This window comes from Vulpes lagopus, chromosome 5 (genome assembly GCF_018345385.1).
Source record: "Vulpes lagopus strain Blue_001 chromosome 5, ASM1834538v1, whole genome shotgun sequence".
NCBI lineage: Eukaryota > Metazoa > Chordata > Mammalia > Carnivora > Canidae > Vulpes > Vulpes lagopus.
The window spans coordinates 70046040-70072341 of NC_054828.1; the positions used below are offsets into that span (position 1 = coordinate 70046040).

At 46.1% G+C, this 26302-nt stretch overlaps 1 protein-coding gene and 1 pseudogene across 1 annotated transcript; both read left to right on the forward strand.

Annotated features, from left to right (window-relative positions):
* Window positions 1–223: 223 nt before the first annotated feature.
* On the forward strand, window positions 224–19482 carry LOC121491804 (annotated as a pseudogene).
* LOC121491596 (protein pitchfork-like) lies at window positions 19190–24626 on the forward strand. The gene is made up of 6 exons (XM_041756657.1): window positions 19190–19523; window positions 19765–19907; window positions 20534–20632; window positions 21553–21680; window positions 23299–23416; window positions 24407–24626. Exons 1-6 carry the CDS (start codon window positions 19505–19507, stop codon window positions 24473–24475), a joined length of 576 nt encoding a protein of 191 aa, XP_041612591.1. The 5' UTR covers window positions 19190–19504; the 3' UTR covers window positions 24476–24626.
* The last annotated feature ends 1676 nt before the right edge of the window (window positions 24627–26302 follow it).

Below are 26302 nucleotides of genomic sequence, written 5' to 3' on the forward strand. Positions count from 1 at the left end.
GTGTCTGCCTCAGTGAGCTGCAGAAGTTCCCGTGGCATCACGGTAATGGGGACATGGCAATTCAGGTCCCAGTCATGCAAATTTGCCTGCACCCAGGCCCCCTTTACTTTGAAACAGGCACAGTGCAGGGACTTCCAGGTGTCCTGCGGTTTCTGGTCAGGCCAGGTACCCAAGATGGGAGAGAGGGTGCTGGGGAGAGTCATATGTGGAGCAGCATCTGACCATGGCCTTTCATGCCACATGGTACTTCGATAGCACCGTTCTTTCTGTGTGGGTCACAGAGAATGTCCCCAGCATGACTTCCAACCCCCCTGTCGCTGTCCTTGCAGTGGACAATCTGGTCATCCAGAAAACCTGTGTGAGTCTGGTTTTTCTACTTAGCCTGTTTTCTCAATGGCCAAGGGCCTCGTCTACTCCATCCTTCATGCACAGCAGTATCAGGGCTTAGGTTTGTGGCAGATTGGTGAGTGGTCTGCTCACCAAAGCTCTGTTCTTGGCCCCAATTGTGGAGGTCAGAAGAGGTGGTATAGAGAGGTGCAGGAAGAACAAGATGGGACAGTTGAAGGGATGGATGTTTGAGGCACCGAATCAGCCCAGACTGTGCTCTGCTTCCCAGAGGGCTTGGGACCCTATCTACAGCTCCCTTTGACTCATTTCCCTCTTCACAGGAAGCCCCAAAAATGAAACCCTCCCAATGGAAATCAAGAGACCTATGAGATCCTTGGCTCTGAGAGTCACTCCACAGCCACAAACCCTTAGTCTCCCAACGTGCTCTGTGGAGAAATTAAGGTTCTCTGTCTGAATCCAAAGATCAATCAAAGTTTTACTTGATCTTTCCCAAAAATGTTTAAGGAGATTTATTAGAGTAAGAAAGCGAGTGAGCAAATAAGCATGGTGAGCATGCTCCCCACTGAGCAGGGAGCCCAATGGAGGGCTCAAACACAGGATCCTGGGATAACGACCTGACCTGATGACAGAGGCCTACCTGATTGAGCCACTCAGTGCCCTTACTTGATCTTATCATCCATGATAATGGTCCAGATATGGGTGATCCATTCATTCCTTGAGGCAGCCATGAAGATGTCACATCTAAAAAACTATGGACATGTGTGGCTACAACATGCAGAGTGATAGTCTGACACTGATTAGTCTTGGGACCGAGACACTACCTTCTTTATTCCTTCAATTATCTCAGTGAATAGAAATGTGTCTGCAATACTAGGTGCTTAATATGTATTATTGGATGAAGGAATCCCAACCAGCACTTTCCATATACTGAGTGGAACTTGAGCTGCTCTGCCTTCCCCCAGTGACCTCTACTCTTAGGACAGATTATCAGGACCTCTTACTTATGTGGACAGAGTATCAGGACCAGTTAGATGGAATCTCAGAAGTACTTTACATACAGGAAAACTGCCTGCTTTGCATGTGCTTCTGTAAAACCATAAGTGCCACAGGCCCATGAGGGTTGATGTGGAGACCTTCTTTGCTGTGGAGAGAAAACTGCTACAAATGAAGATGCCCGGCAGCCCTTTCTACAGAGCCAGGCACCAGATAAGTCTATGCCATGTTTTCTCTCAGGATTTCCACAGTAGCCCAATGAGGTTCATCCTCTTACCACAGCACTTTTCAGAGGAGCAAAAGGAAGTTCAGAGAGGAGGAGGGGCAAGATGGCGGAAGAGTAGGGTCCCCAAATCACCTGTCCCCAACAAATTACCTAGATAACCTTCAAATCATCCTGAAAATCTACAAATTCGGCCTGAGATTTAAAGAGAGACCAGCTGGAATGCTACAGTGAGAAGAGTTCGTGCTTCTATCAAGGTAGGAAGACGGGGAAAAAGAAATAAAGAGAATAGAAATAGAGAATAGAAACAAAAGGCCTCCAAGGGGGAGGGGCCCGCGAGGAGCCGGGCTGAGGCCGGGGCGTGTCCCCAGGACAGGAGAGCCCCGTCCCGGAGGAGCAGGAGCTGCACCAACCTTCCCGGGCGGAAAGGGGCCCGCAGGGAGGTGGAGCAGAACCCAGGAGGGTGAGGATGCCCTCGGGCTCCCTGGGACGATAACAGACACCTGTGCCCCGGGAGAGTGCGCCGAGCTCCCTAAGGGCTGCAGCGCGCACGGCGGGACCCGGAGCAGCTCGGAGGGGCTCGGGCGGCGGCTCCGCGGAGGGGGCTGCGGGGCTCCGGGAGCAGCTCAGCGGCGGCGGCTCGGGCGGAGGAAGAAGCTCCACGCGGAGGGGGCTGCGCGGCTCCGGGAGCACCTCGTAGGGGCTCGGGCGGCGGCTCCGCGGAGGGGGCTGCCGGGCGGGAGCGCGAATCCAACAGTGCAGGCCCCGGAGCACAGGGCGCCGGGACACAGCCCAGGATCCGGCCTCCTCCCGGGACAGGCAGAGGCCGGGAGGGCCCAGGACAGCAAGGACGCTCCTGCCCCAGCTGAGCAGATCAGCGGCCCCGCCCCGGAGCCTCCAGGCCCTGCAGACGGAGAGCCCCGGAGTTACTGCGGGGGGCTGAATCCAGGTTTCCAGAGCTGCCATAGCTACTGTGGCTGTTCATCCTGGGGGCCTCACGGGGTAAACAATCCCCACTGAGCCCCGCACCAGGCAGGGGCAGAGCAGCTCCCCCAAGTGCTAACACCTGGAAATCACAGCAGGCCCCTCCCCCAGAAGACCAGCTAGACTGAAGAAACTCCACACCCCCGCCCCCGTGAGTGGGACCAGGCCTAACCCAGAGGCAGCCCATCCAGGCGCCTCCCATGAATTCAAGCAACAAAAACATTCTGTTTTTCCGAGATAAGAAAACTATCCCCGCCCCCCTCGCCCTGACTGGAAAAGTCCCTGAACATGGTCGTGTTGACCTTCAAAGAAATCAATCATGTCATAACCCGAATGCTATGCTACTCCCGCGGTTTTTTGCCTTTAAAAGATGCCTGTAATTGCTAATCGGGGCTCTGCCACCTCTGAGGCGGAGAGCCCGTTTGCACAAACGTCCAATAAACCCTCTTGCTTGTTGCATCTGCCTGGCTGGGGTCTGAGTCTCTGGGGCGTCCACCGGGACACGTTGGCACCCGTGAGCCAGGGTCCAACATTTGGGGGCTCGTCCGGGATCCGAGACGCCCCCCAGGCTCAATCCTAAAACAGGTAGGAGGTAAGACCGAGCTCGCTAAATGTCATATTTGTCTCGTCCGTTTGTCTGACTGGCCGGGTCTGTATTGTGCCGGGTCTGTATTGTGCCTGCAGGACGCTGTACTCTGTATTTGGATCAGCGGGGGAGGCAGACGTGCCCTGAGACCCCTGGTCCCCCTCCGGAGTCAGACTCCGGAGTGGTCTGGAAGAGGAACGGAGCCCCGGCACTCCCTCCTCTTCGGGGACGGTCGTTGTTCGTGACCGCTCCCATCTGAATCTGCCGTGCCAGTCCTGTCATTCGTGTGTGTCTGTTTGTTCTGTGTCTTTCTGGTCCCGCTCTGGAGTCTGACTCCGGAGTGGTCTGGAAGAGGGAGGGAGCCCGGCACTCCCTCCTCTTCAGGGAGGGTCATTGTTTGAGACCGCTCCCATCTGAATCCGCCGCGCCGGTCCTGTCATCTGTGTGCGTATGTCTGTTCTGTGTCTTTCTCTCTGTCCTCTTCCTTCCCGCTCACCTCTTTTCTACACCCATGGGACGGACTGTAACCACCCCTTTAAGCCTCACTCTAGATCACTGGAAAGAAGTCACCGGCTAGGCACACAACCTTTCGGTCGAAGTCAGAAGACGAAAATGGGTCACCTTCTGCTCCTCAGAGTGGCCGACTCTCAACGTCGGGTGGCCCAGGAACGGAACTTTTAATATTGGTGTTATCTTGCAGGTGAAGGCCCTGGTCTTTCAGCCAGGACCCAATGGGCACCTCAATCAGGTGCCGTACATCATAGTTTGGGAGGATCTTGCTAAAAACCCACCCCCCTGGATAAAATGCTTCACCCCTTCTCAGGGGGGACCGGGCCGAGACCCCCGACCCCCTCCCTGCATCACTCCCCTTATTCCCCGCCCTACCTCTCCCTCCGCTCCCTCAGCTCCGTCCCCCGACTCTACTGGGGTAAAGAGGCGACCCCTCGCTTCACCCCCGCTCTCCAGTTGCCTCGGCTTTCCACGAGAGCACGAGGGGGAGTCGGAAGACGTCTGGACCTCCCAGGCACTTCCCCTCCGATCAGTAGGCGGCCAGATGCAATCCTGGCCGTTCTCTGCCTCTGACCTTTACAATTGGAAAACTCATAACCCCACTTTCTCCCGAGACCCCCAGGCGCTAACCGGGTTAATTGAGTCAATTCTGTTGAGCCACCAGCCGACCTGGGATGCCTGCCAACAGCTCCTGCAGACTCTCCTCACCACGGAGGAGACAGCGCGTCCACCTAGAAGCATGGAAAAGCGTCCCGGGGGCGGATGGGAGGCCAACCCAGCTGCCTGATGAAATTGAGGATGTTTTCCCCTTGGTTTGCCCGACCTGGGACTGCGACACTGCTGCTGGTAGGGAGCGGCTCCGTCTCTATCGCCAGGTACTCCTAGCGGGTCTCAAAGGGGCAGGGCGATGCCCCACCAATTTGGCAAAGGTACGTGCTAGAGTGCAGGGGAAAGGTAAGACGCCGGCAGGTTTTCTGGAAAGATTAATGGAAGGCTACCGTATGTACACCCCCTTTGGCCCCTTGGCCAAAGATCGGCAACCAGATGTAATCATGTCCTTCATCGGACAATTGGCCTCGGGTATTTGTAATAAGTTACAACGGTAGGAGGGACTTCAGGGATACACTTTACAGGACTTAAAAAGAAATAAAAAAAAAAAGCAATAAAGAACTGACTGGGATACTGGCCACCATAGTACAGGGCTCAGGGCAGAGTAAGTCAGGACAGAGTAAGGACCTGGGAGACAAAAGAAAACCACGGGTTGAACGAGACCAGTGTGCCTACCGCAAGGAAAAAGGACATTGGGTTAAAGATTGTCCAAAGAAGGGCCAAATGCAGGGACCTAAGAAGAAGCCCATTGCCTTTCTGTCCCTAAAAGATAAAGATTAGGGGTGTCAGGGCCAGGAGCCCCCCCCCCGAGCCTCGGATAACCCTTAAAGTGAGGGGTCAGCCAGTGACCTTCTTGGTTGATACGAGAGCTCAACATTCAGTTTTAACTGAGGCAAAAGGACCCTTGAGCTCTAAAACGTCTTGGGTTCAGGGAGCAACTGGAGGCAAGTTATATCGATGGACAACCGAACGGAAGGTCCACCTGAGCACTGGGCAAGTAACACATTCCTTCCTACTGGTCCCAGACTGCCCCTACCCCCTCCTAGGCAGAGACCTTCTTTCAAAAGTAGGGGCCCAGATCTATTTTCATCAGAAAGGGGCCACCATTACTGGTGCAGAAGGGCAGCCCCTCCAGGTATTGACCTTGTGCCTAAAGGATAAACATCGGCTGCACGAGGACTCTCCACTGTCCGTGCAGCCCCTAAATTCTGAATGGCTCACTACCCTCAGGCCTGGGTGGAAACGACCGGAATGGGACTAGCTGTTAACCAGCCATGCATAATTATAAACCTAAAATCCTCGGCCACCCCTATATCGATCCGGCAATATTCAATGAGCAAAGAGGCCAAAGAGGGCATTCGGCCACATATACAGAGACTATTACAATTGGGCATCTTAATACCTTGTCAGTCGCCCTGGAACACTCCTCTGTTGCCCGTAAAAAAAAAAAAAAAAAACCCGGCACAGGAGATTACCGGCTGGTACAAGATTTACGGGAAGTTAACCGAAGGGCAGAGGACATACACTCCACGGTGCCGAATCCCTACAACTTACTCAGCACCTTGCCCCCGAGCCACGTCTGGTATACGTTTTAGATCTAAAAGATGCATTCTTTTGCATAAGATTAAGCTCTCAAAGCCAGCCTATTTTTGCTTTTGAATGGAAAGATCCTGAGACGGGATTCTCAGGACAACTCACTTGGACAAGGCTGCCACAGGGATTCAAAAACTCCCCCACCTTGTTCCACGAAGCCTTGCATCAGGACTTGGCAGACTTCCGAGTTGGCCATCCGGACCTCATCCTCCTGCAGTACGTGGATGATTTGCTCCTAGCGGCTAAGACAGAACAGGATTGTGTAAAAGGTACGGGGGCCCTGCTCGAGAGACTGGGAGGACTGGGGTATAGGGCCTCTGCCAAAAAGGCCCAAATAGGCCAGAGACAAGTGACCTATCTGGGATATCTCCTGGAAGGAGGCCAGAGGTGGCTGACAGAGGGCCGCAAAAAGGCTGTAGCCCTGATCCCTGCACTCACTGACGCCAGAGGGCTACGAGAGTTTCTTGGCAGTGCCGGGTTCTGCCGCCTCTGGATACCCGGGTTTGCAGAGCTGGCGGCTCCCGTATATCCTCTCACAAAATCCAACACCCCCTACCACTGGGGAAAGGAGCAACAATTGGCTTTTGACGAAATAAAAAGGGCCTTATTGACCGCCCCTGCCCTGAGCCTTCCAGATGTAACCAAGCCATTTGTGCTATATGCTGATGAACGCCGAGGAATAGCCAAAGGGGTCCTAACTCAGAAACTGGGACCCTGAAAAAGGCCTGTGGCATACTTTTCAAAAAATTAGACAGCGTGGCTGCAGGATGGCCCCCATGTCCCCGAATAATAGCGGCTGTGGCAGTCCTGGTAAAAGACTCAGATAAGTTGGCCTTCGGCCAACCCCTCACTGTGGTGGCTCCCCCCCACGCCATAGAGACAGTCATCCACCAGCCCCCTGATCGATGGCTCTCAAACGCTCGGGTCACCCATTATCAGGCCATGTTACTGAATTCCAAGCGGATGTGGTTTGGAACGGCTACATCCCTAAACCTGGCCACCTTGCTTCCAGAAACTGAGTCCCCCTCCCTGATAATGCATGATTGCCACCAGATCCTAGCCGAGGTCCATGGCACCAGAGGGGACTTGATGGACCAGCCTTTGCCAGATGCTGAAGCAACCTGATACACAGATGGGAGTAACTTTCTACAAAATGGTGAATGTAAAGCCAGGGTGGCCGTGGTAAATTAAAAAACAAACAAACAAAAAAAAACTGTCATCTAGGCCAGTGCCCTAAAGCCTGGGACTTCAGCTCAAAGGGCGGAGCTTATAGCCCTAACTCAGGCCCTAAAAAGGCTAAGGACAAAAAGGTCAACATTTATACTGACAGCAGAAAATTGAGTATAATTCACTGTCCTGGGCATCAGCACGGCAACAACCCAGTAGCAGAGGGGAACAGGATGGCTGATGAAACAGCACGAGCCGCTGCACTAGGCCCACAGGAGGATGGACAGAAGCATCCCCCACCAGACGAGAAACTGCCCAGGTGGTTGTCAAGAAAATCCTAGAAGAAATTTTCCCCCGGTTTGGACTGCCCAAGGTAATAGGGTCGGACAACGGCCCTGCCTTCGTCTCCCAGGTAAGTCAGTTGGTGGCCAGATTACTGGGGATAAATTGGAAATTACATTGTGCATACAGACCCCAGAGCTCAGGACAGGTAGAAAGAATGAATAGAACAATTAAAGAGGCCCTAACCAAATTGACATTGGAGACTGGCACTAGAGACTGGGTCCAACTCCTCCCCTTGGTCCTGTTCCGAGTCCGGAACACTCCCACGCGCCATGGACTAACTCCTTACGAGATTCTCTATGGAGGTCCCCCACCAGTGTTGGACTTACTAGATTCTGCTATTGACTCTCTTGCTAATACTCCCGGTTTACAGGACAGGCTAAAGGTGCTCCAGATTATCCAGCACCAGATCTGGAGACCCTTGGCAGCTGTCTACCGCCCCGGAGATGCAACCGACCCACACCCGTTCCAGATCGGTGACTCCGTCCACGTCAGGAGACATCAGTCCAGGACCCTTGAGTCCCGCTGGAAGGGCCCATGCACCGTACTACTAACCACCCCAACCGCCTTAAAGGTAGACGGCATTGCTGCTTGGGTCCACGCCTCACACGTCAAGCGCGCCCCATCAACGAGCACCGCTGACGCCAGCCAGGACGGACCGGACGAGCCACTCCAATAGAAGCTCCACCGCACCCGAAACCCGTTCAAGATAAGACTTTCAAAAATTGTTCAATGACAATTGTTATATTCCTACCTCTCCTAGCGCTTTTCACCCCCACCAAAGGTAACCGTCATGCCCCCAAAAAGTTAACCTGGCAGGTATTAACGTCTGGGGGGGACAAGGTCAGGTCAATAACAAAAACTACTCCCATGGGAACCTGGTGGCCCAACCTATATCCTGACTTATGTAAATTAACCATAGGGGCCCCCAGCCCATGGGGCCTAGAGGGGTATTCCGACACCTCTAAAGCCCCCAACCGAGAAAGCCCCCCAGACGAAAAAGATTAGACCCCTGGGGAGGATGTGGGATGCCTAAGGAGGGCCATGTTACGCACCCTCCCCTTCTATGTCTGTCCCGAGTACCACAGAGATCGCAGGCTAAATCCCACCTGTGGAGGGGGGGGGGGAACACTGCCATTGTAAAAATTGGGGGTGCGAGACTACGGGAAACACAGGACGGGAGGCCCTCCTCCTCCTGGGATTACATCACTGTCAAGGCTAACTATACTCACTCGGGTTACCAGGAACTCTGCAATACTACCACCCCGATTTTAGGGACTGACTCTTACCTGGTGCCCCAGCCGGGAACCTGGTGGGCATGCAACAAAGGCCTCACCCCCTGTGTATCTGCTCAGGTCCTAAATGACTCTGAGGACTTCTGTGTTACGGTGCAGATTATGCCCAGGGTATTGTATCACCCTGCTGAAACTCTAAAAAATCAATATGACAGACATCCCACCCGTTTTCAGCGCGAGCCTGTCTCCCTAACCCTAGCCGTTATGCTGGGACTAGGGATCGCAACTGGGGTGGGTACTGGCCCATCTGCTCTGATCCAGGGCTCACGACGTTATTTAGAACTCCAGGCAGCTATAGATAAAGATCTACGGACACTAGAGCAGTCCGTTTCTAAGTTAAAACAATCCCTCACCTCACTTTCAGAAGTAGTACTTCAAAACAGGAGAGGCTTGGATTTACTATTCCTGAAAAAGGGAGGACTGTGTGCGGCTCTAGGAAAAGAATGCTGTTTCTATGCAGACCACTCTGGAGTCATCAGGGACTCCATGGCCAAACTCAGAGATAGGCTAAATAAAAGACAAAGGGACTGGGAGGCCCAGCAGGGTTGACTTGAAGGCTGGTTTAACCAGTCTCCCTGCATGACCACCCTAATCTCTACCATTATGGGCCCTCTAGTTATCCTGCTCCTGCTGCTAACTTTCGGCCCCTGCATCCTCACCCGGCTGCTCCAGTTCATCCAAGAAAGATTGTCCATTACCCAAGCTCTGGTGCTAACTCAACAATATCGGGCCCTTCAAACTGAAAATAAATAAATAAATAAATAAATAAAAGTTCCCTAAGATTTTGAGGTTAAAATCAGTCCAAACAAAGAGGAGGGAATGAAGAAACCCCACACCCCCGCCCCCGTGAGTGGGACCAGGCCTAACCCAGAGGCAGCCCATCCAGGCGCCTCCCATGAATTCAAGCAACAAAAACATTCTGTTTTTCCGAGATAAGAAAACTATCCCCCCGCTCGCCCTGACTGGAAAAGTCCCTGAACATGGTCGTGTTGACCTTCAAAGAAATCAATCATGTCATAACCCGAATGCTATGCTACTCCCGCGGTTTTTTGCCTTTAAAAGATGCCTGTAATTGCTAATCGGGGCTCTGCCACCTCTGAGGCGGAGAGCCCGTTTGCGCAAATGTTCAATAAACCCTCTTGCTTGTTGCATCTGCCTGTCTGGGGTCTGAGTCTCTGGGGCGTCCACCGGGACACGTTGGCACCCGTGAGCTAGGGTCCAACAAGACAGACCAGTTCCAGAGGAAGTCAAGGGACTTAAAGTGTACAGAATCAGAAGATACTCCCACGTGGTTTTGTTTTGTTTTGTTTTTTCTTGTTCTGTTTTGTGGTTTTTTTTCTTTCTTTCTTTTTGATTTCTGATTGCTTCCCCACCCCACCCCCCTTTTTTTCTCCTTTCTTTCTTTTTCTTTCGCTTTTTCTTCTCTTTTTTCCCTTTTTTTATTTTTCTCTTTTTTCTTTTTCTCTTTTCTTTCCTTCTCTCTCTTTTTCTCCTTTTCCCAATACAAATTGATTTGGCCACTCTGCACTGAGCAAAATGACTAGAAGGAAAATCTCACCTCAAAAAAAAGAATCAGAAACAGTACTCTCTCCCACAGAGTTACAAAATCTGGATTACAATTCAATGTCAGAAAGCCAATTCAGAAGCACTATTATACAGCTAATGGCGGCTCTAGAAAGAACCATAAAGGACTCAAGAGACTTCATGACTGCAGAATTTAGATCCAATCAGGCAGAAATTAAAAATCAATTAAATGAGATGCAATCCAAGCTAGAAGTCCTAACGACGAGGCTTAACAAGGTGGAAGACCGAGTGAGTGACATAGAAAACAAGTTGATGGCAAGGAGGGAAACTGAGGAAAAAACAGACAGACAATTAAAAGACCATGAGGATAGATTAAGGGAAATAAATGACAGCCTGAGGAAGAAAAACCTACGTTTAATTGGGGTTCCCGAGGGCGCCGAAAGGGCCAGAGGGCCAGAGTATGTATTTGAACAAATCCTAGCTGAAAACTTTCCTAATCTGGGAAGGGAAACAGGCATTCAGATCCAGGAAATAGAGAGATCCCCCCTAAAATCAATAAAAACCGTTCAACACCTTGACATTTAATAGTGAAGCTTGCAAATTCCAAAGATAAGGAGAAGATCCTTAAAGCAGCAAGAGAAAAAAAGTCCCTGACTTTTATGGGGAGGAATATTAGGGTAACAGCAGACCTCTCCACAGAGACCTGGCAGGCCAGAAAGGGCTGGCAGGATATATTCAGGGTCCTAAATGAGAAGAACATGCAACCAAGAATACTTTATCCAGCAAGGCTCTCTTTCAAAATGGAAGGAGAGATAAAGAGCTTCCAAGACAGTCAGGAACTGAAAGAATATGTGACCTCCAAACTAGCTCTGCAAGAAATTTTAAGGAGGACTCTTAAAACTCCCCTTTAAGAAGAAGTTCAGTGGAACAATCCACAAAAACAAGGACTGAATAGATATCATGATGACACTAAACTCCTATCTGTCAATAGTAACTCTGAACGTGAACAGGCTTAATGACCCCATCAAAAGGCGCAGGGTTTCAGACTGGATAAAAAAGCAGGACCCATCTATTTGCTGTCTACAAGAGACTCATTTTAGACAGAAGGACACCTACAACCTGAAAATAAAAGGTTGGAGAACCATTTACCATCCAAATGGTCCTCAAAAGAAAGCAGGGGTAGCCATCCTTATATCAGATAAATTAAAATTTACCCCGAAGACTATAGTGAGAGATGAAGAGGGACACTATCTCATACTCAAAGGATCTATCCAACAAGGGGACTTAACAATCCTCAATATATATGCCCCGAATGTGGGAGCTGCCAAATATTTAAACCAATTAATAACCAAACTGAAGAAATACTTTGATAATAATACACTTATACTTGGTGACTTCAATCTAGCTCTTTCTACCCTCGATAGGTCTTCTAAGCACAACATCTCCAAAGAAACGAGAGCTTTAAATGATACACTGGACCAGATGGATTTCACAGATATCTACAGAACTTTACATCCAAACTCAACTGAATACACATTCTTCTCAAGTGCACATGGAACTTTCTCCAGAATAGACCACATACTGGGTCACAAATCGGGTCTGAACCGATACCAAAAGATCGGGATAGTCCCCTGTATATTCTCAGACCATAATGCCTTGAAATTAGAACTTAATCACAAGAAATTTGGAAGGACCACAAACACGTGGAGGTTAAGGACCACACGTGGAGGTTAAGAATACACATTCTTCTCAAGTGCACATGGAACTTTCTCCAGAATAGACCACATACTGGGTCACAAATAGGGTCTGACCCGATACCAAAAGATCGGGATAGTTTCCTGTATATTCTCAGACCATAATGCCTTGAAATTAGAACTTAATCACAACAAGAAGTTTGGAAGGACCACAAACACGTGGAGGTTAAGGACCATCCTGCTAAAAGATGAAAAGGTCAACCAGGAAATTAAGGAAGAATTAAAAAAATTCATGGAAACTAATGAGAATGAGGATACAACCGTTCAAAATCTTTGGGATGCAGCAAAAGCAGTCCTGAGGGGGAAATACATCGCATCAAGCATCCATTCAAAAACTGGAAAGAACTCAAATTCAAAAGCTCACCTTACACATAAAGGAACTAGAGAAAAAGCAACAATAGACCCCACCCCCAGCAGAAGAAGACAGTTAATTAAAATTCGAGCAGAACTAAATGAAATCGAGACCAAAAGAACTGTGGAACAGTTCAACAGAACCAGGAGTTGGTTATTTGAAAGAATTAATAAGATAGATAAACCAGTAGCCAACCTTATTAAAAAGAAGAGAGAGAAGACCCAAATTAATAAAATCATGAATGAGAAAGGAGAGATCACTACCAACACCAAGGAAATACAAACGATTTTAAAAACTTATTATGAACAGCTCTACGCCAATAAATTAGGCAATCTAGAAGAAATGGACGCATTCCTGGAAAGCCAGAAACTACGAAAACTGGAACAGGAAGAAATAGAAAACCTGAACAGGCCAATAACCAGGGAGGTAATTGAAGCAGTCATCAATAACCTCCCAAGACACAAAAGTCCAGGGCCAGATGGCTTCCCAGGGGAATTCTATCAAACTTTTAAAGAAGAAATCATACCTATTCTACTAAAGCTATTTGGAAAGATAGAAAGAGATGGAGTACTTCCAAATTCGTTCTATGAGGCCAGCATCACCTTAATAACAAAAAACAAAGACCCCACCAAAAAGGAGAATTACAGACCAATATCCCTGATGAACATGGATGCAAAAATTCTCAACAAGATACTAGCCAATAGGATCCAACAATACATTAAGAAAATTATTCACCATGACCAAGTAGGATTTATCCCTGGGACACAAGGCTGGTTCAACACTGGTAAAACCATCAATGTGATTCATCATATCAGCAAGAGAAAAACCAAGAACCATATGATCCTCTCATTAGATGCAGAGAAAGCATTTGACAAAATACAGCATCCATTCCTGATCAAAAGACTTCAGAGTGTTGGGATAGAGGGAACTTTCCTTGACATCTTAAAAGCCATCTACGAAAAACCCACAGCAAATATCATTCTCAATGGGGAAGCACTGGGAGCCTTTCCCCTAAGATCAGGAACAAGACGGGGATGTCCACTCTCACCACTGCTATTCAACATAGTACTGGAAGTCCTCGCCTCAGGAATCAGACAACAAAAAGACATTAAAGGCATTCAAATTGGCAAAGAAGAAGTCAAACTCTCCCTCTTCGCCGATGACATGAAACTCTACATAGAAAACCCAAAAGCCTCCACCCCAAGATTGCTAGAACTCATACAGCAATTTGGTCGCGTGGCAGGATACAAAATCAATGCCCAGAAATCAATAGCATTTCTATACACTAAAAATGAGACTGAAGAAAGAGAAATTAAGGAGTCAATCCCATTTACAATTGCACCCCAAAGCATAAGATACCTGGGAATAAACCTAACCAAAGAGGTAAAAGATCTATACCCTAAAAACTATAGAACACTTCTGAAAGAAATTGAGGAAGACACAAAGAGATGGAAAAATATTCCATGCCCATGGATTGGCAGAATTAATATTGTAAAAATGTCAATGTTACCCAGGGCAATTTACACGTTTAATGCAATCCCTATCAAAATACCATGGACTTTCTTCAGAGAGTTAGAACAAATTATTTTAAGATTTGTGTGGAATCAGAAAAGACCCCGAATAGCCAGGGGAATATTAAAAAAGAAAACCATAGCTGGGGGCATCACAATGCCAGATTTCAGGTTGTACTACAAAGCTGTGGTCATCAAGACAGTGTGGTACTGGCACAAAAACAGACACATAGATCAATGGAACAGAATAGAGAACCCAGAAGTGGACCCTGAAATGTATGGTCATCTAATATTCGATAAAGGAGGAAAGACTATCCATTGGAAGAAAGACAGTCTCTTCAATAAATGGTGCTGGGAAAATTGGACATCCACATGCAGAAGAATGAAACTGGACCACTCTCTTTCACCATACACAAAGATAAACTCAAAATGGATGAGAGATTTAAATGTGAGACAAGATTCCATCAAAATCCTTGAGGAGAACACAGGCAACACCCTTTTTGAACTTGGCCACAGTAACTTCTTGCAAGATACATCCACAAAGGCAAAAGAAACAAAAGCAAAAATGAACTATTGGAACTTCATCAAGATAAGAAGCTTTTGCACAGCAAAGGATACAGTCAACAAAACTAAAAGACAACCTACAGAATGGGAGAAGAGATTTGCAAATGACATATCAGATAAAGGGCTAGTTTCTAAGATCTATAAAGAACTTATTAAACTCAACACCAAAGAAACAAACAATCCAATCATGAAATGGGCAAAAGACATGAAGAGAAATCTCACAGAGGGATACATGGACATGGCCAACAAGCACATGAGAAAATGCTCTGCATCACTTGCCATCAGGGAAATACAAATCCAAACCACAATGAGATCCCACCTCACACCAGTGAGAATGGGGAAAATTAACAAGGCAGGAAACAACAAATGTTGGAGAGGATTCGGAGAAAAGGGAACCCTCTTGCACTGTTGGTGGGAATGTGAACTGGTGCAGCCACTCTGGAAAACTGGGTGGAGGTTCCTCAAAGAGTTAAAAATAGACCTGCCCTACGACCCAGCAATTGCACTGTTGGGGATTTACCCCAAAGATTCAGATGCAATGAAACGTTGGGACACCTGCACCCCGATGTTTCTAGCAGCAATGGCCACAATAGCCAAACTGTGGAAGGAGCCTCGGTGTCCATCGAAAGATGAATGGATAAAGAAGATGTGGTTTATGTATACAATGGAATATTACTCAGCAATTAGAAACGACAAATACCCACCGTTTGCTTCAATGTGGATGGAACTGGAGGGTATTATGCTGAGTGAAATAAGTCAATCGGAGAAGGACAAACAGTGTATGTTCTCATTCATTTGGGGAATATAAATAATAGTGAAAGGGAATATAAAGGAAGGGAAAAGAAATGTTGGGAAATATCAGGAAGGGAGACAGAACATAAAGACTCCTAACTCTGGGAAACGAACTAGGGGTGGTGGAAGGGGAGGAGGGCGGGTGTTGGAGGGGAATGGGTGACGGGCACTGAGGCGGACACTTGACGGGATGAGCACTGGGTGTTTTTCTGTAGGTTGGTAAATTGAACACCAATAAAAATTAATTTAAAAAAATCATAAGGAAAATACATTTACAGTGCTGTACTCTAAAGATCTGCATTTAAGTGAAACTTTTCATTGTCTCTCATCTCTCATACTTTTTTCCCTGCATTTTCTGTCCTTTTGCATCTCCAAGCTTCAAGTCTGAATATTTTCTTCTGATTCAATTCCTAATTCTTTTTTTCAGCTTTTATAATCTGCTGTTAAACTCATGCCTTGAGTTATTTAAGAGATAGTGCTATTTGTGTAATTTTTATTTGATTCCTTTTTATTGCTTCTAAAGGTCTCCAACTTATCATTTAATTTCTTGAATTACCAGCTTTAGCTCCTTTGTTAAATTGATTTATTACTTAATTCAATAAAGTTTAAATAAGACAAAAATCTATTTAAAACATTATACCAAAAATCCAATCTATTTAGCCAGATCAATTAGATCACTGCAGCAGAGCAGGTGGTTTCCCAGAATAATACTTCTTCTTTATACTTATAAAAAATATTTTGTTTATTTATTTGAGAGAGAGAGAGAGCATGAGAGAGAGCAGAAGTGGGGGATGGAGTGGGGGAGGGCAGAGGGAGAGGGACAAACAGGCTCCCTGCTGAACAGAGAGCCCAATGTGGGGCTCCATCCCAGGAATCTGGGATCATGGCCTGAGCCAAAGGCAGACAGGTGACCCCAGAAAAATAATCCTTATAATGGCCTCATACATAGACAACGAAGGAAAGCTGATAAACTATCTCATAAAGGTAAAACAGTCTCCATAAACATCAGGCATCCTCGATGCTATATGTTTAGAAATCTACATGATGGGAACTGCAAAATTCTTAAAGTCTTCATCAAAAGTGGCCCCAAGATAAACCTTTGTCTAAACATTCTTTAGTTCTAGACAATCACCTGCATAGGTTTCTTTGTGTGGGATCATCATTCAAACATTGAATCCTTGATAATCCTTAGAGCTGCCTGACCTTCTACCTTATCTTCTCAGGTTTATCATTACACAATTGGTTATACAGGAGATACATAAAGCATATAGACAGTCCATCTTTGACTGTACAATGTTTGGATTGGCTTTAAGGAAAAGTTGATAAATTTGCACCATTCAGGATATTAGGTGGACTCATTTGTGTGTTACATTAGTAACATGAACAAGAAGACTTATGGGGAAAATTTCTCTTTCTTGAGTACAGTAGGATCTTTGCTGATCCTGTCTTTAGGATCTAATAACATTTTTTTCTTTTAGCCTCTTACCTTGATGGTCCTTACTTTCTCTTGCTTTGCGTGTTTACTCTGAAGTCTGGAGGCTTCCTCCAAAATCTAAGCCAAGTACAGTTACTTTAGAGCCCATGTTTGAAAATTCCAATCTCTGGATTTCCTTTTGGTTTATTTCTACTCTTTTTTTTATATGAATGGCTGTTTTATATTGAATGCCAAACATTTTGCATGAAAAATTATAAAAATTAGTTAATGCTTTGGATAATGTTATACCCAGAGATAATTTACTTTTTTTCCCCTTGGTATGCAGTAAGGGTAGAAGCAGATCACCTTAATGCTGCTGGAAACTATGTAGGTACAAAGGTGGATTTCAGGGTTTTTAGAGAGTTGGTCTATTTTTTATTTACTCTTATTCCTAGAGTTTATCCCTTTAGGGTCCCAACTAAAAGCCCAAGTGTTTTCCAGGCTCCCATCCTCCATAGCCAACTTAATTTTTGGTTCTCAGCTTTCAGAAACATACATGTCCAAATTTCCACTTAAATCCTCTGCTTCTCAGCCACCTGTTGATTAACAGATGTTCAAAGAGAACAGCAGCGCCAACTGTGGCTCACCATTTTAGGCTTCCCCTCTCTCTGCAATCTTGGCCCTGAATAGTCTTTCGTGGAATATCTCTGATGTCTCCAAAAACATATATTTTATTTTGCCCAGCTTTTCTTTTCTTTTTTTTTAAAGACTATTTATTCATAAGAGACACAGACTGAGAGAGAAGGCTCCTCGCTGGTGGCCCGATGCGGGACTCGATCCTGGATGAGTTTTACAACTTAATAGTTGTAATAGTTTTACAACTATTAAGTACTTTGGATCACACCCTGAGCTGAAGGCAGGCGCCCAACCACTGAGCCACCCAGGCATCCCCTTGCCCAGCTTTTCTACCTCTTCTCAGCTGGAGGACTAGTCAGAAGCAATCCAGTCTACCAATGAGGAAATTAGGTGCCATAATATCAAAGTACTTTGCAAAATATGTTTCACGTCACTAGTAATGGAAACACTACTTTCAAAACACACCTGTGGGTACCTAAAAATATTAATATTACCTGAAAATTAATGAAAGTGAAAATTACCAAATCAATACCAATATTTTTATATTTATCATCAGTTTTACCACAATTATATTTTGAGTAGACAGAAGGCTTAGAGCAAATTATTCAATAATTTTGAGACTGTTTCATTTGGGGAATATAAAAAATAGTGAAAGGGAATAAAGGGGAAAGGAGAAAAAATGAGTGGGAAATATCAGAAAGGGAGAGAGAACATGAGAGACTCTTAACTCTGGGAAACGAACTAGGGGTGGTGGAAGCGGAGGTGGGCGGGGGGTGGGGGTGACTGGGTGACAGGCACTGAGGGGGGCACTTGATGGGATGAGCACTGGGTTTTATTCTATATGTTGGCAAATTGAACACCAATAAAAAATAAATTTATTTAAAAAATGATTTTGAGACTGTGTCTTTATTCCATTTATAAGCTTTGTTTCTCACACAACCTTGTCCTATTTTACTGGGTTTTACACATTATTTTTTGTAAAAAAATTTTTCTCAGTGTTATATATAAGTCAGGTACAACCAATTATTTCTGTACAAAAAAAATATTTCTGTACAGTCCAGCAGGGCATCTGAATGTTATGCAGGACATGTGACAATGCACCATATGAAGGGGCAATGCAGGGGCAATTCAGATAAGAATTTCCAGCCTCCCTGGCCCCATGACCAGGAGCATCTCCTCAGTAATTTTTCACAAGCAAAATGCTTCCTTGAGTTTCCAAAATATCCTGTTGGACTCAGCATCACCTTTTTTTGGCAAACCCTACATTAAATGTATGAAATTACCCTACAGACAGTTCTAGACCAGGGTGTATGTGGATCCCAGGGTCATCCTCAGAGGCCAAAGGGTAGCATGAACCAGTCACACTGTATGTTTGCTGCCTCCCACATCTGATAACTCCTAAAGCTATCCAAAATTCAAGAGAGAACAGGTTGGTGTTAATATGCAGGACATTTGATGGGATGAGCACGGGTGTTATACTATATGTTGACAAATTGAATTTAAATCAAAAAATGTAAAAAAAAAATAAATGCAGGGCAAAGGTAAAGAAAACACACACCGCGACATTTTTTTCTTGGGGCTGGGACTGAATACCATCTTCATAGTAACCTCTTGCCATTGTCACCTGCCAAGTACCAGGGCCTGATTGCTTTCATCCTGTTCTCTTAATCCTGCCGTTACCCAATAAAGAGGAATTATTATTCCCAATTTGGAGATGAGGAAACTGGGACTTAAACATTTAAGTGATGGCCAAGGTTTTACAACTATTAAGCACTCCGTGATTCCTCTGCAGTCCCACTGCCGCACTCAAGACTTCCAACCCTTTTAAAGCCTCGTGCGTGCTCCGATTAGAGGCAGAAGGGGGCAACCTGCAGAAAAATGGGTCTAAGAGGGGCCTAATAGGGAACTATCTAGGCTATGCTCCATTTAGTCCCCCTTCCCCGGTTGTAGGCGTGGTCCTGGAAGCCCATCCCACTCCCCATCCTTCTCCGGGTCTGGCAGTCCAGAAGTCGGGGCGTTCTAAATCCAGCGTCCGTCCCTCTTCAGCCCCGCATCTCGGTGGCCCGATTTCCAAAGCCCTTGTGCTCAATCTCTTATCCGTGCAGTCTCTGTGGCCGCGAGGCCAGGAAACCCTCCATCTGCGCACCCCCGCACCCCCGCAGAGGTCGCGGGGCTCTCCGCCGGGACCCAGGGGTGCGGGGCCCCGCTCCTCTGTGCGCAGGCGCGCCGAGCCCTCGCAGTGCATTCCGGCGCCCCTGCGTTCCCTTAGCAACGCGGTACGCTAGTGCTGGCTCCGCAAGGCGCGCGATGTGCTTCGGCAAAGCGGGTGAGCTGGGCTGTGACGAGCAATCGAGGGTGGCGGGCAGGAGGAGGAGTGGGGAGGCTGACGCGGGGTGTGGGGGGGGGGCGCGGATGAAGTCCGTCCCCTCCACGAGGTTCGACCAGGCTTTTGTTCTCGATCGGGTCCCAGCGGCCTGGGCCTCCCCGCAGCCCACGCGCCCCCAGAGCGCTCACTTAGACCCAGGGCCTTTCCTTATGTGGAGTTTCTGCTCTTTCTTGATCTTCAGAGTCGCTGGTTAACTACCCCTTTGGAATAAGTCAACCGAGGAAGCTCTTTCCTCATCACCACCCTCCAAGCTTGTTGGGAAACAAATTTCTCCCTCTTCGAGGAGCGCCCCACAGAGGGCCTGGCTGTTACATAGCAGAAGATGTGAGTACTCACCTTTTCTTAGGTGGGTTTCAGTCCCCTGACTATCCGAGGATACCCAGGTTCCCTGGAAGAAAATCTCACAGGATTTGTGATCTTTGGTGTGGCGACAGGAGAAGGTGCCCCCGTCCTCTGCAGCCAGCTGTCAGGTCCAATGTCAGAAATTAAAGGACCCTTGCGCCCCACTTCCAGCATCCACCAAACGCAAGCCTTTCTTCATACGGTCCCCACTCCATTCCCATTTTCAAAAGTCTCTGAATCAATGCCTCCCATTCGTCCAAATTTGGAATGTGGCTGTACTGCTAGGTCAGTTTATGAAATAATGTAATCAGACTGAGGATGAGATTAAGGTAAATTCAGCTCAAGGGCTTACAGGACTGGATACACTGGAATGCACAGGAAGGTCATTTACTCTACCTAGCCAGCCACATTTCTTTGCAGACTGGTATGCCAGCCTTGCTTATATCATTGTTTCTATGGTCTTCACTCAGAAGAGTCAAAACAGAAAGAGCAACTTTTGCAGAGGAAGTTCAGATAAGAACATTTTGAGTCCACTCTGTTTTGATGACTGTAATATTCTCTGTATGTTTTCCTTCTTTTTTTCTTTCTTTTTAATCTACTACTTGAAGGTGCATGGATTGGCATACAACCTGTCTAAGATCCCGACCAGTAAAAAAGGATATACTTTTGGTGCCAGAACAGCTGAGAGGTTTAAGACAATCAACAAGGTTAGAAACGGCTGAATGTGCTTAGATTTTAGTGTGATCCATGTTGTTGCATGCATTTGCAACAGGGAGCGAAGCTGGGAGAGCAGGAGGATACCAGAAAATGTGCCCTGAAATTCAAGAAAAATATTTAGACAAAAGCTATGAAGAAGTCTATCTGGAAAGCTTAGGTGTTAGCATCCCAAATGTGTGTGAGAGTCGCTGGAGAGTGGAAAACAATTCTGGAAAGAAATGGTACCAAGCCCTGCTTCAGGGCTGACACAGCTGACATTAAGTATCAAAGCGTTGCTTACATGCACCCTATTATCTTGCCACTTAAAAAGCAAATTCCTACTTTTGAACTCCTTTGTGTGATTGGATTTCAATTCTAAAAGTCTTAAGTATAGGGCACCCCGGTGGCTCAGCAGTTTAGTGCCGCCTTCACCCCAGGGTGTGATCCTGAAGACCTGGGATCAAGTCCCATGAATGGAGCCTGCTTCTCTCTCTGCCTGTGTCTCTGCCTCTCTCTGTGTGTGTCTCTCATGGATAAATAAATAAAATCTTAAAAAAAAAAAGTCTTCAGTTATAGGATCCTAATCCACGTTGGGCATTTTTCTGAGTCTTACACTCAAAGAGAGGGATACTGGCTTTAAAAACAATTTCTGAGTGGAGTGGTGGGGACAGCAGGTCTAAAGTCACCTTGTTCCTTTACCTCCCGTAGATCTTTTTCTGCAACCTCAGCATGTGTGTCTTTGGCTAGCTGAACCCCACACTTATCTTGGTTTTCTTCCTACTGTAGCCTTATATCTATAGCCTGAGTAGTAAAACTATAGCTTATACATGAACAGAAAGAGGATAAGTCTGTTTTCTTTAGCTAATGCTATAAATATATATATATATATATTTTTCACTCTCTAACATATTTATCTTTTTCTGAAAAACAGGACATGATGCTTTACCCAAGCATGTACCAGGCTGAAAATCCTCAGGAGCAAATACACAAACAAAATTTTGCTCCATTTAATGCTTTCTTGCCTCGATTTAGGACATCAAAGGATACTTCTAATCCTGGGTATGTCTCCCCTCTTCTGGAGCACTTCACCAAACAGCAATAGGAAAGAATGTACAAAGGAGGCACTCCATCCAAACCATGCCAGCTGAAGGAAACCACCCACCCATCTTAATTTTTTTTATTTTTTAAAAATATTTTATTTATTTATTCATGAGAGACACAGAGAGAGAGAGAGAGAGAGAGAGAGGCAGAGACACAGGCAGAAGGAGAAGCAGGCTCCATGTAGGGAGCCCCACGTGGGAGGATCACCCCATGGACTGAAGGCGGCGCTAAACCACTGAGCCACTCAGGCTGCCCCCATCCACTTTTAAAGAGCCAACCTCTGACCTTCCAGACCTCTGGCATTATAGAATTCTAAATCATAGTGGTTCATTAAATCAACAGTTATAAGTGCCAGGCACTTTCAAGGGAGGGATCCAGAGATTTTGCATAAACCCATCACACAAAGCTCCTCATTCCTTGGAACTTACACTCTTGAGTCCAGACAGATGAGAAGCAAATACACTTAAAAAAAAAATCATGTTAATAAGAATGGTTACCATATAATTAAGCAGTCAGACAGTGACACTTCTGAGAGTAAGTTTATTAATTACACCAAGACAGTAGCCATGAGCTAGGACTGTCACAGGCACACCAGGCAGGGTGGTGACCTGGTGATGTGCTGTGAAGACAGTAAACTGGGCAGTAATGGAATGGGTGGCGCTACTTTGGCAAGGATGTCCAGAAAGGTCTTTAGGGGAAATGACACTGGATCTGAAGTCTGAATGACAAGACTGAGCCAGCCCTGTGAAGATCTGGGCCAGAGCTTCCCAGGTAGGAGGAGCTGCAAGTGCAAAGGCTGTAACCTGGGGAGGAACTGGTAGGAGGAATAAGGAGGAGGCTGGTATGGCTAGAGTGTGGTGAGCAAGGAGAAACTGAAAAGAGAAGAAGAGAGCCAGGGCTGAGCACATGGTCCCTATAGACCAAGTTCAGGAAGCCATTCAGCATGTGTGGAGCTAAGAGGCAAAGAGTGAAGGTCTTTGTTTTGCTCATGAGAAATTCAAGGATCAGTGACTGAGTGTAACTTTCTCAAAGTTGAATTAAGGAAGTGGAAGTATTGAACATTGGCCCCTGTGTCCATTCTAAGTGCAATATCCAACACAGCAAAGAGTCTACCCCAAAGACCAAGTGTTAAGAACAAAGGCATTATAAATGCCATGTCAATCAAAATGTAACTGGTTTTGCCTTCTTGTCCTGCAATTGCTGATTGAATTATCATTACACTTTTACCCCCAGTTACAAAGTACAGCAGTACTTATTCATGACTGTGGTAGACTATTTCCTCACCCACCACTCCTGGGAATCCCAGCCAAGGATACTGAGCTGCAGAAATATTTTTCAAACTAGAGTTGATTTTAATCCTAACTGGGACATCAAGATTAGATATATTTAACACTCACACCTATTCAGAAATACACTAACAGGCAAGGGAATCCCACACTTGCCCCACATTAAAAAGCTAATTGGGATGTTGCCTATTTCTCAAGGAATTAGACCAAGTGCAAGTATAGCTGTGGTACTGATGGAGTTCATATATTGTCACTAAGTAACACGGGATGCTTTGTATTTTTATTTCTAGCCCTGGCACGTACAACCCAGAGATGAAACCACCCCCCAAAATCATCTGGCCAATGAAATTTGGATCTCCAGACTGGGCTCAGGTTCCATGTCTACAGAAAAGAACCCTAAAAGCTGAGGTATAAGACTGGAATTGTGTAAACCCTCTCTGATACTTTCATATGTATCAGAGGTTTTTATCCAAGAGTAACTGAATGAGCTTCAGAAACTTTTGTTCCCCTGACAGGATATGCACAGTTTTGCATGAATATGCATATAAGTATCTTTTTCAACAGTTTTGTTACTTTTAAAGGTTGATACAACTGACAAAAGTCACATATTCTTCCCTAATCCTCAAATAATCTTCTAGTGTAGGAACAGGAGAATTATATCTCGGTGATAGAGGAGGAAAATCAGGCTCTTATGGATTAAGTGACAAGTGCACATTGACAACTGGAATCTAGATCTTGTGATTCCTAAGCCAGTGCTCTTTTCATACACCACTAGAGTATTAGATCATCATGGGGCTATAGAACATTCTGGGAAGAACATGGATTCAGTGGACAGACTGCCTGGGTTCAAATACTAGTTCCCATATTAGTGGCTGTATGATCTCAGTCAACTTTTCTAAGCACCAGTTTTCCTTCCTTTAAAATAGGTATAATAATAGAATCAATTTGATAACACTGTAAAGATCGAGCTAATGTAGAAAAGCACTTAACAGAGTACCTATAACATAATAAATGCTCAATCCACGTGGGCTTTCATAATTCCAGAGGTGCCATTTTTTAAAAGGAACTTTGGATTTATTCTACAACTATTTGTGAAATGCCTAGAATAGCAACATCATCGTGTTAGATATATGAGTAACATTCAGGAATCAAACATATACTCTTTGTTTTTGAGTAATTTGCCAACTATACTTAGAGATTTACCAAGTAGAAAACAATTCCTAGTGAGATAGCAGAGTAAGATGACGGAGTAGCTGTTGACAGAATCCTAAGACTAGGCTCCAATGGGGTGGGCTTCAGCTGGGCCACAACAGTGGTGATGTGCAGTTCATTTTGCAGAGCCAGAGGCAGACGGTTCTTGTTGGAATATTGACCTAGACAAAATTCTTTCCATTGCAGCTGTCCACTGACAAGGACTTCAGAAAGCACCGGAACCGTGTGGCATACCTAAGCCTGTTTTACAGTTGAGGAGCTGTGACTACCTTCACCTACTCCTGACCACAGATGGTCTTCCGCTTGCACTGCTCTACTCTCTTGTCTGCCAGCATGGGGCTCAGGGAGGGGAAGGGGCTCGTAACTACTGTGTGACAACAGTAAGACTACTTCGGAGTGTTCTGTATCCATGTGCTGGTTTGTCATTTACATACATGGGCCTGGAGGGTTCCTGCCCAGTGTTTAGTCAGGGTGGCTCCATTTTACTTAGATGCTCATGGGTCTTTGTCCTCATGCTAAATTCCCAGGTTCCAGTTTTATGTCTTCTACCACTAGCCCTGGGAACAGGGGCTGTTGGCCTCTAAGTAGCAAGGATTGGATGGCTTCCTTGGCTTATACTTGGGCTTCCTATACACAGAGGATACATACAGGCAGAGTAAAACATTTATATTTTAGAAACTCTTCCAGATTTTGGAGTTCCTGGCATGGAGTGGGCAGATCCAGATTTTGTTGCTTTTCCCAGGCTGATATTAAGCTCACTGAATCAAAAATTCTGCACTTCCAGGGAACTTGAGTAGCTCAGTTGGTTAAGTATCTGTTTTGAGCTCAAGTTGTGATTGCAGAATCCTGGGATTGAGCCCCATCAGGTTCCTTCCTCAGCAGGGAGCCTGCTTCTCCCTCTCCTTCTGCCACTCCCTGTGCTCATGCTCTCTTTCAAATAAAGTTTTTAAAAATCCCCATCTCCCAATACCTCATCTATGTCATTTGTCAGTTATCTATATGATAACTGACATGTGTCCGACACAATGGCATGGACTGGGGATACAGCAGGAATTGAAATAATCTCATCTACTGGTCCGGAAGCTACAGAAGCAGTGCCTGGGTGTAGATGCATTCAGGGAATTCCTGACTTGCTAGAACACACTCTCTAGACCTTTGAAATGTTATTCTTGTTCCTTTAGCATTCTGGTATCATAGCGTGTGAAAAGAGCACAACAGTCTGAAAAAGTAGTGGCCTCATGGGGGTACATGCCAGGACAGAGAGAAATGCATGGAAAAATCAAAACCAATCCTTAGCCTCTTTTTTTTTTTATTTTTTAAATTTAAATTCAAATTTCCAACATCTAATATAACACCCATCCCATCAAGTGCCCTTGGCCTCTTGAAGCTGGGGCTGGATCCATCCCTGCTCTCTGCTCCTGGCTGGAGAGCACCCCCATGGGTATAGAAAAGGGAAAAGGGCTAGGGTCTGTGTGACTTAACAGCTCAAAGCAGCATGCTCCATCATGGCTGCAGTCCAGCACAAATGCCTGGGCCCAGGACTCTCTACATAAGGTCTGGGCCTAGAGAGGCTTCATTATCTCTGTGAAAGGGGAACAGCTGCAGAAGGCAGAGTACCAGAAATCCAGCCTAAAGCCTGCTTCCAGGTCTACATTTGTCCATTCCCAAGGTCCCCCCACTCAGCCTATTTTGTTGTCAGAGCCCCCACCTGCTGTGGCCAAGTTCAGAGAATTCATTACACAACAAATCTCAACAAGATAATATTCTTCTGAGGGTGTCTTTGATGGTGAATGGCACATAGAAGCAGGCCTCAATCAAAACTTCTACCAGGATGGTGTGAAGAGCAGATTTTGAAATTCCTGATGACATTTGCATACTAAGAGCAGAGTCAGTGGAGCTAAGAAAGGGGGAAGCCAAGAGATCACCTACTGTTGATTGGCTCTGAATTCTGGATTTGGAGTCAGATACAAAGAGGTCTTTCATTTCAGTTTAGGTCTTTCATCCATGATTATAAGCCTAGGAAAATGGCCAGAGTTCTAGAGCAGAAGCAACACAGGGAACAAGGTTATGCATCTCTCTGGA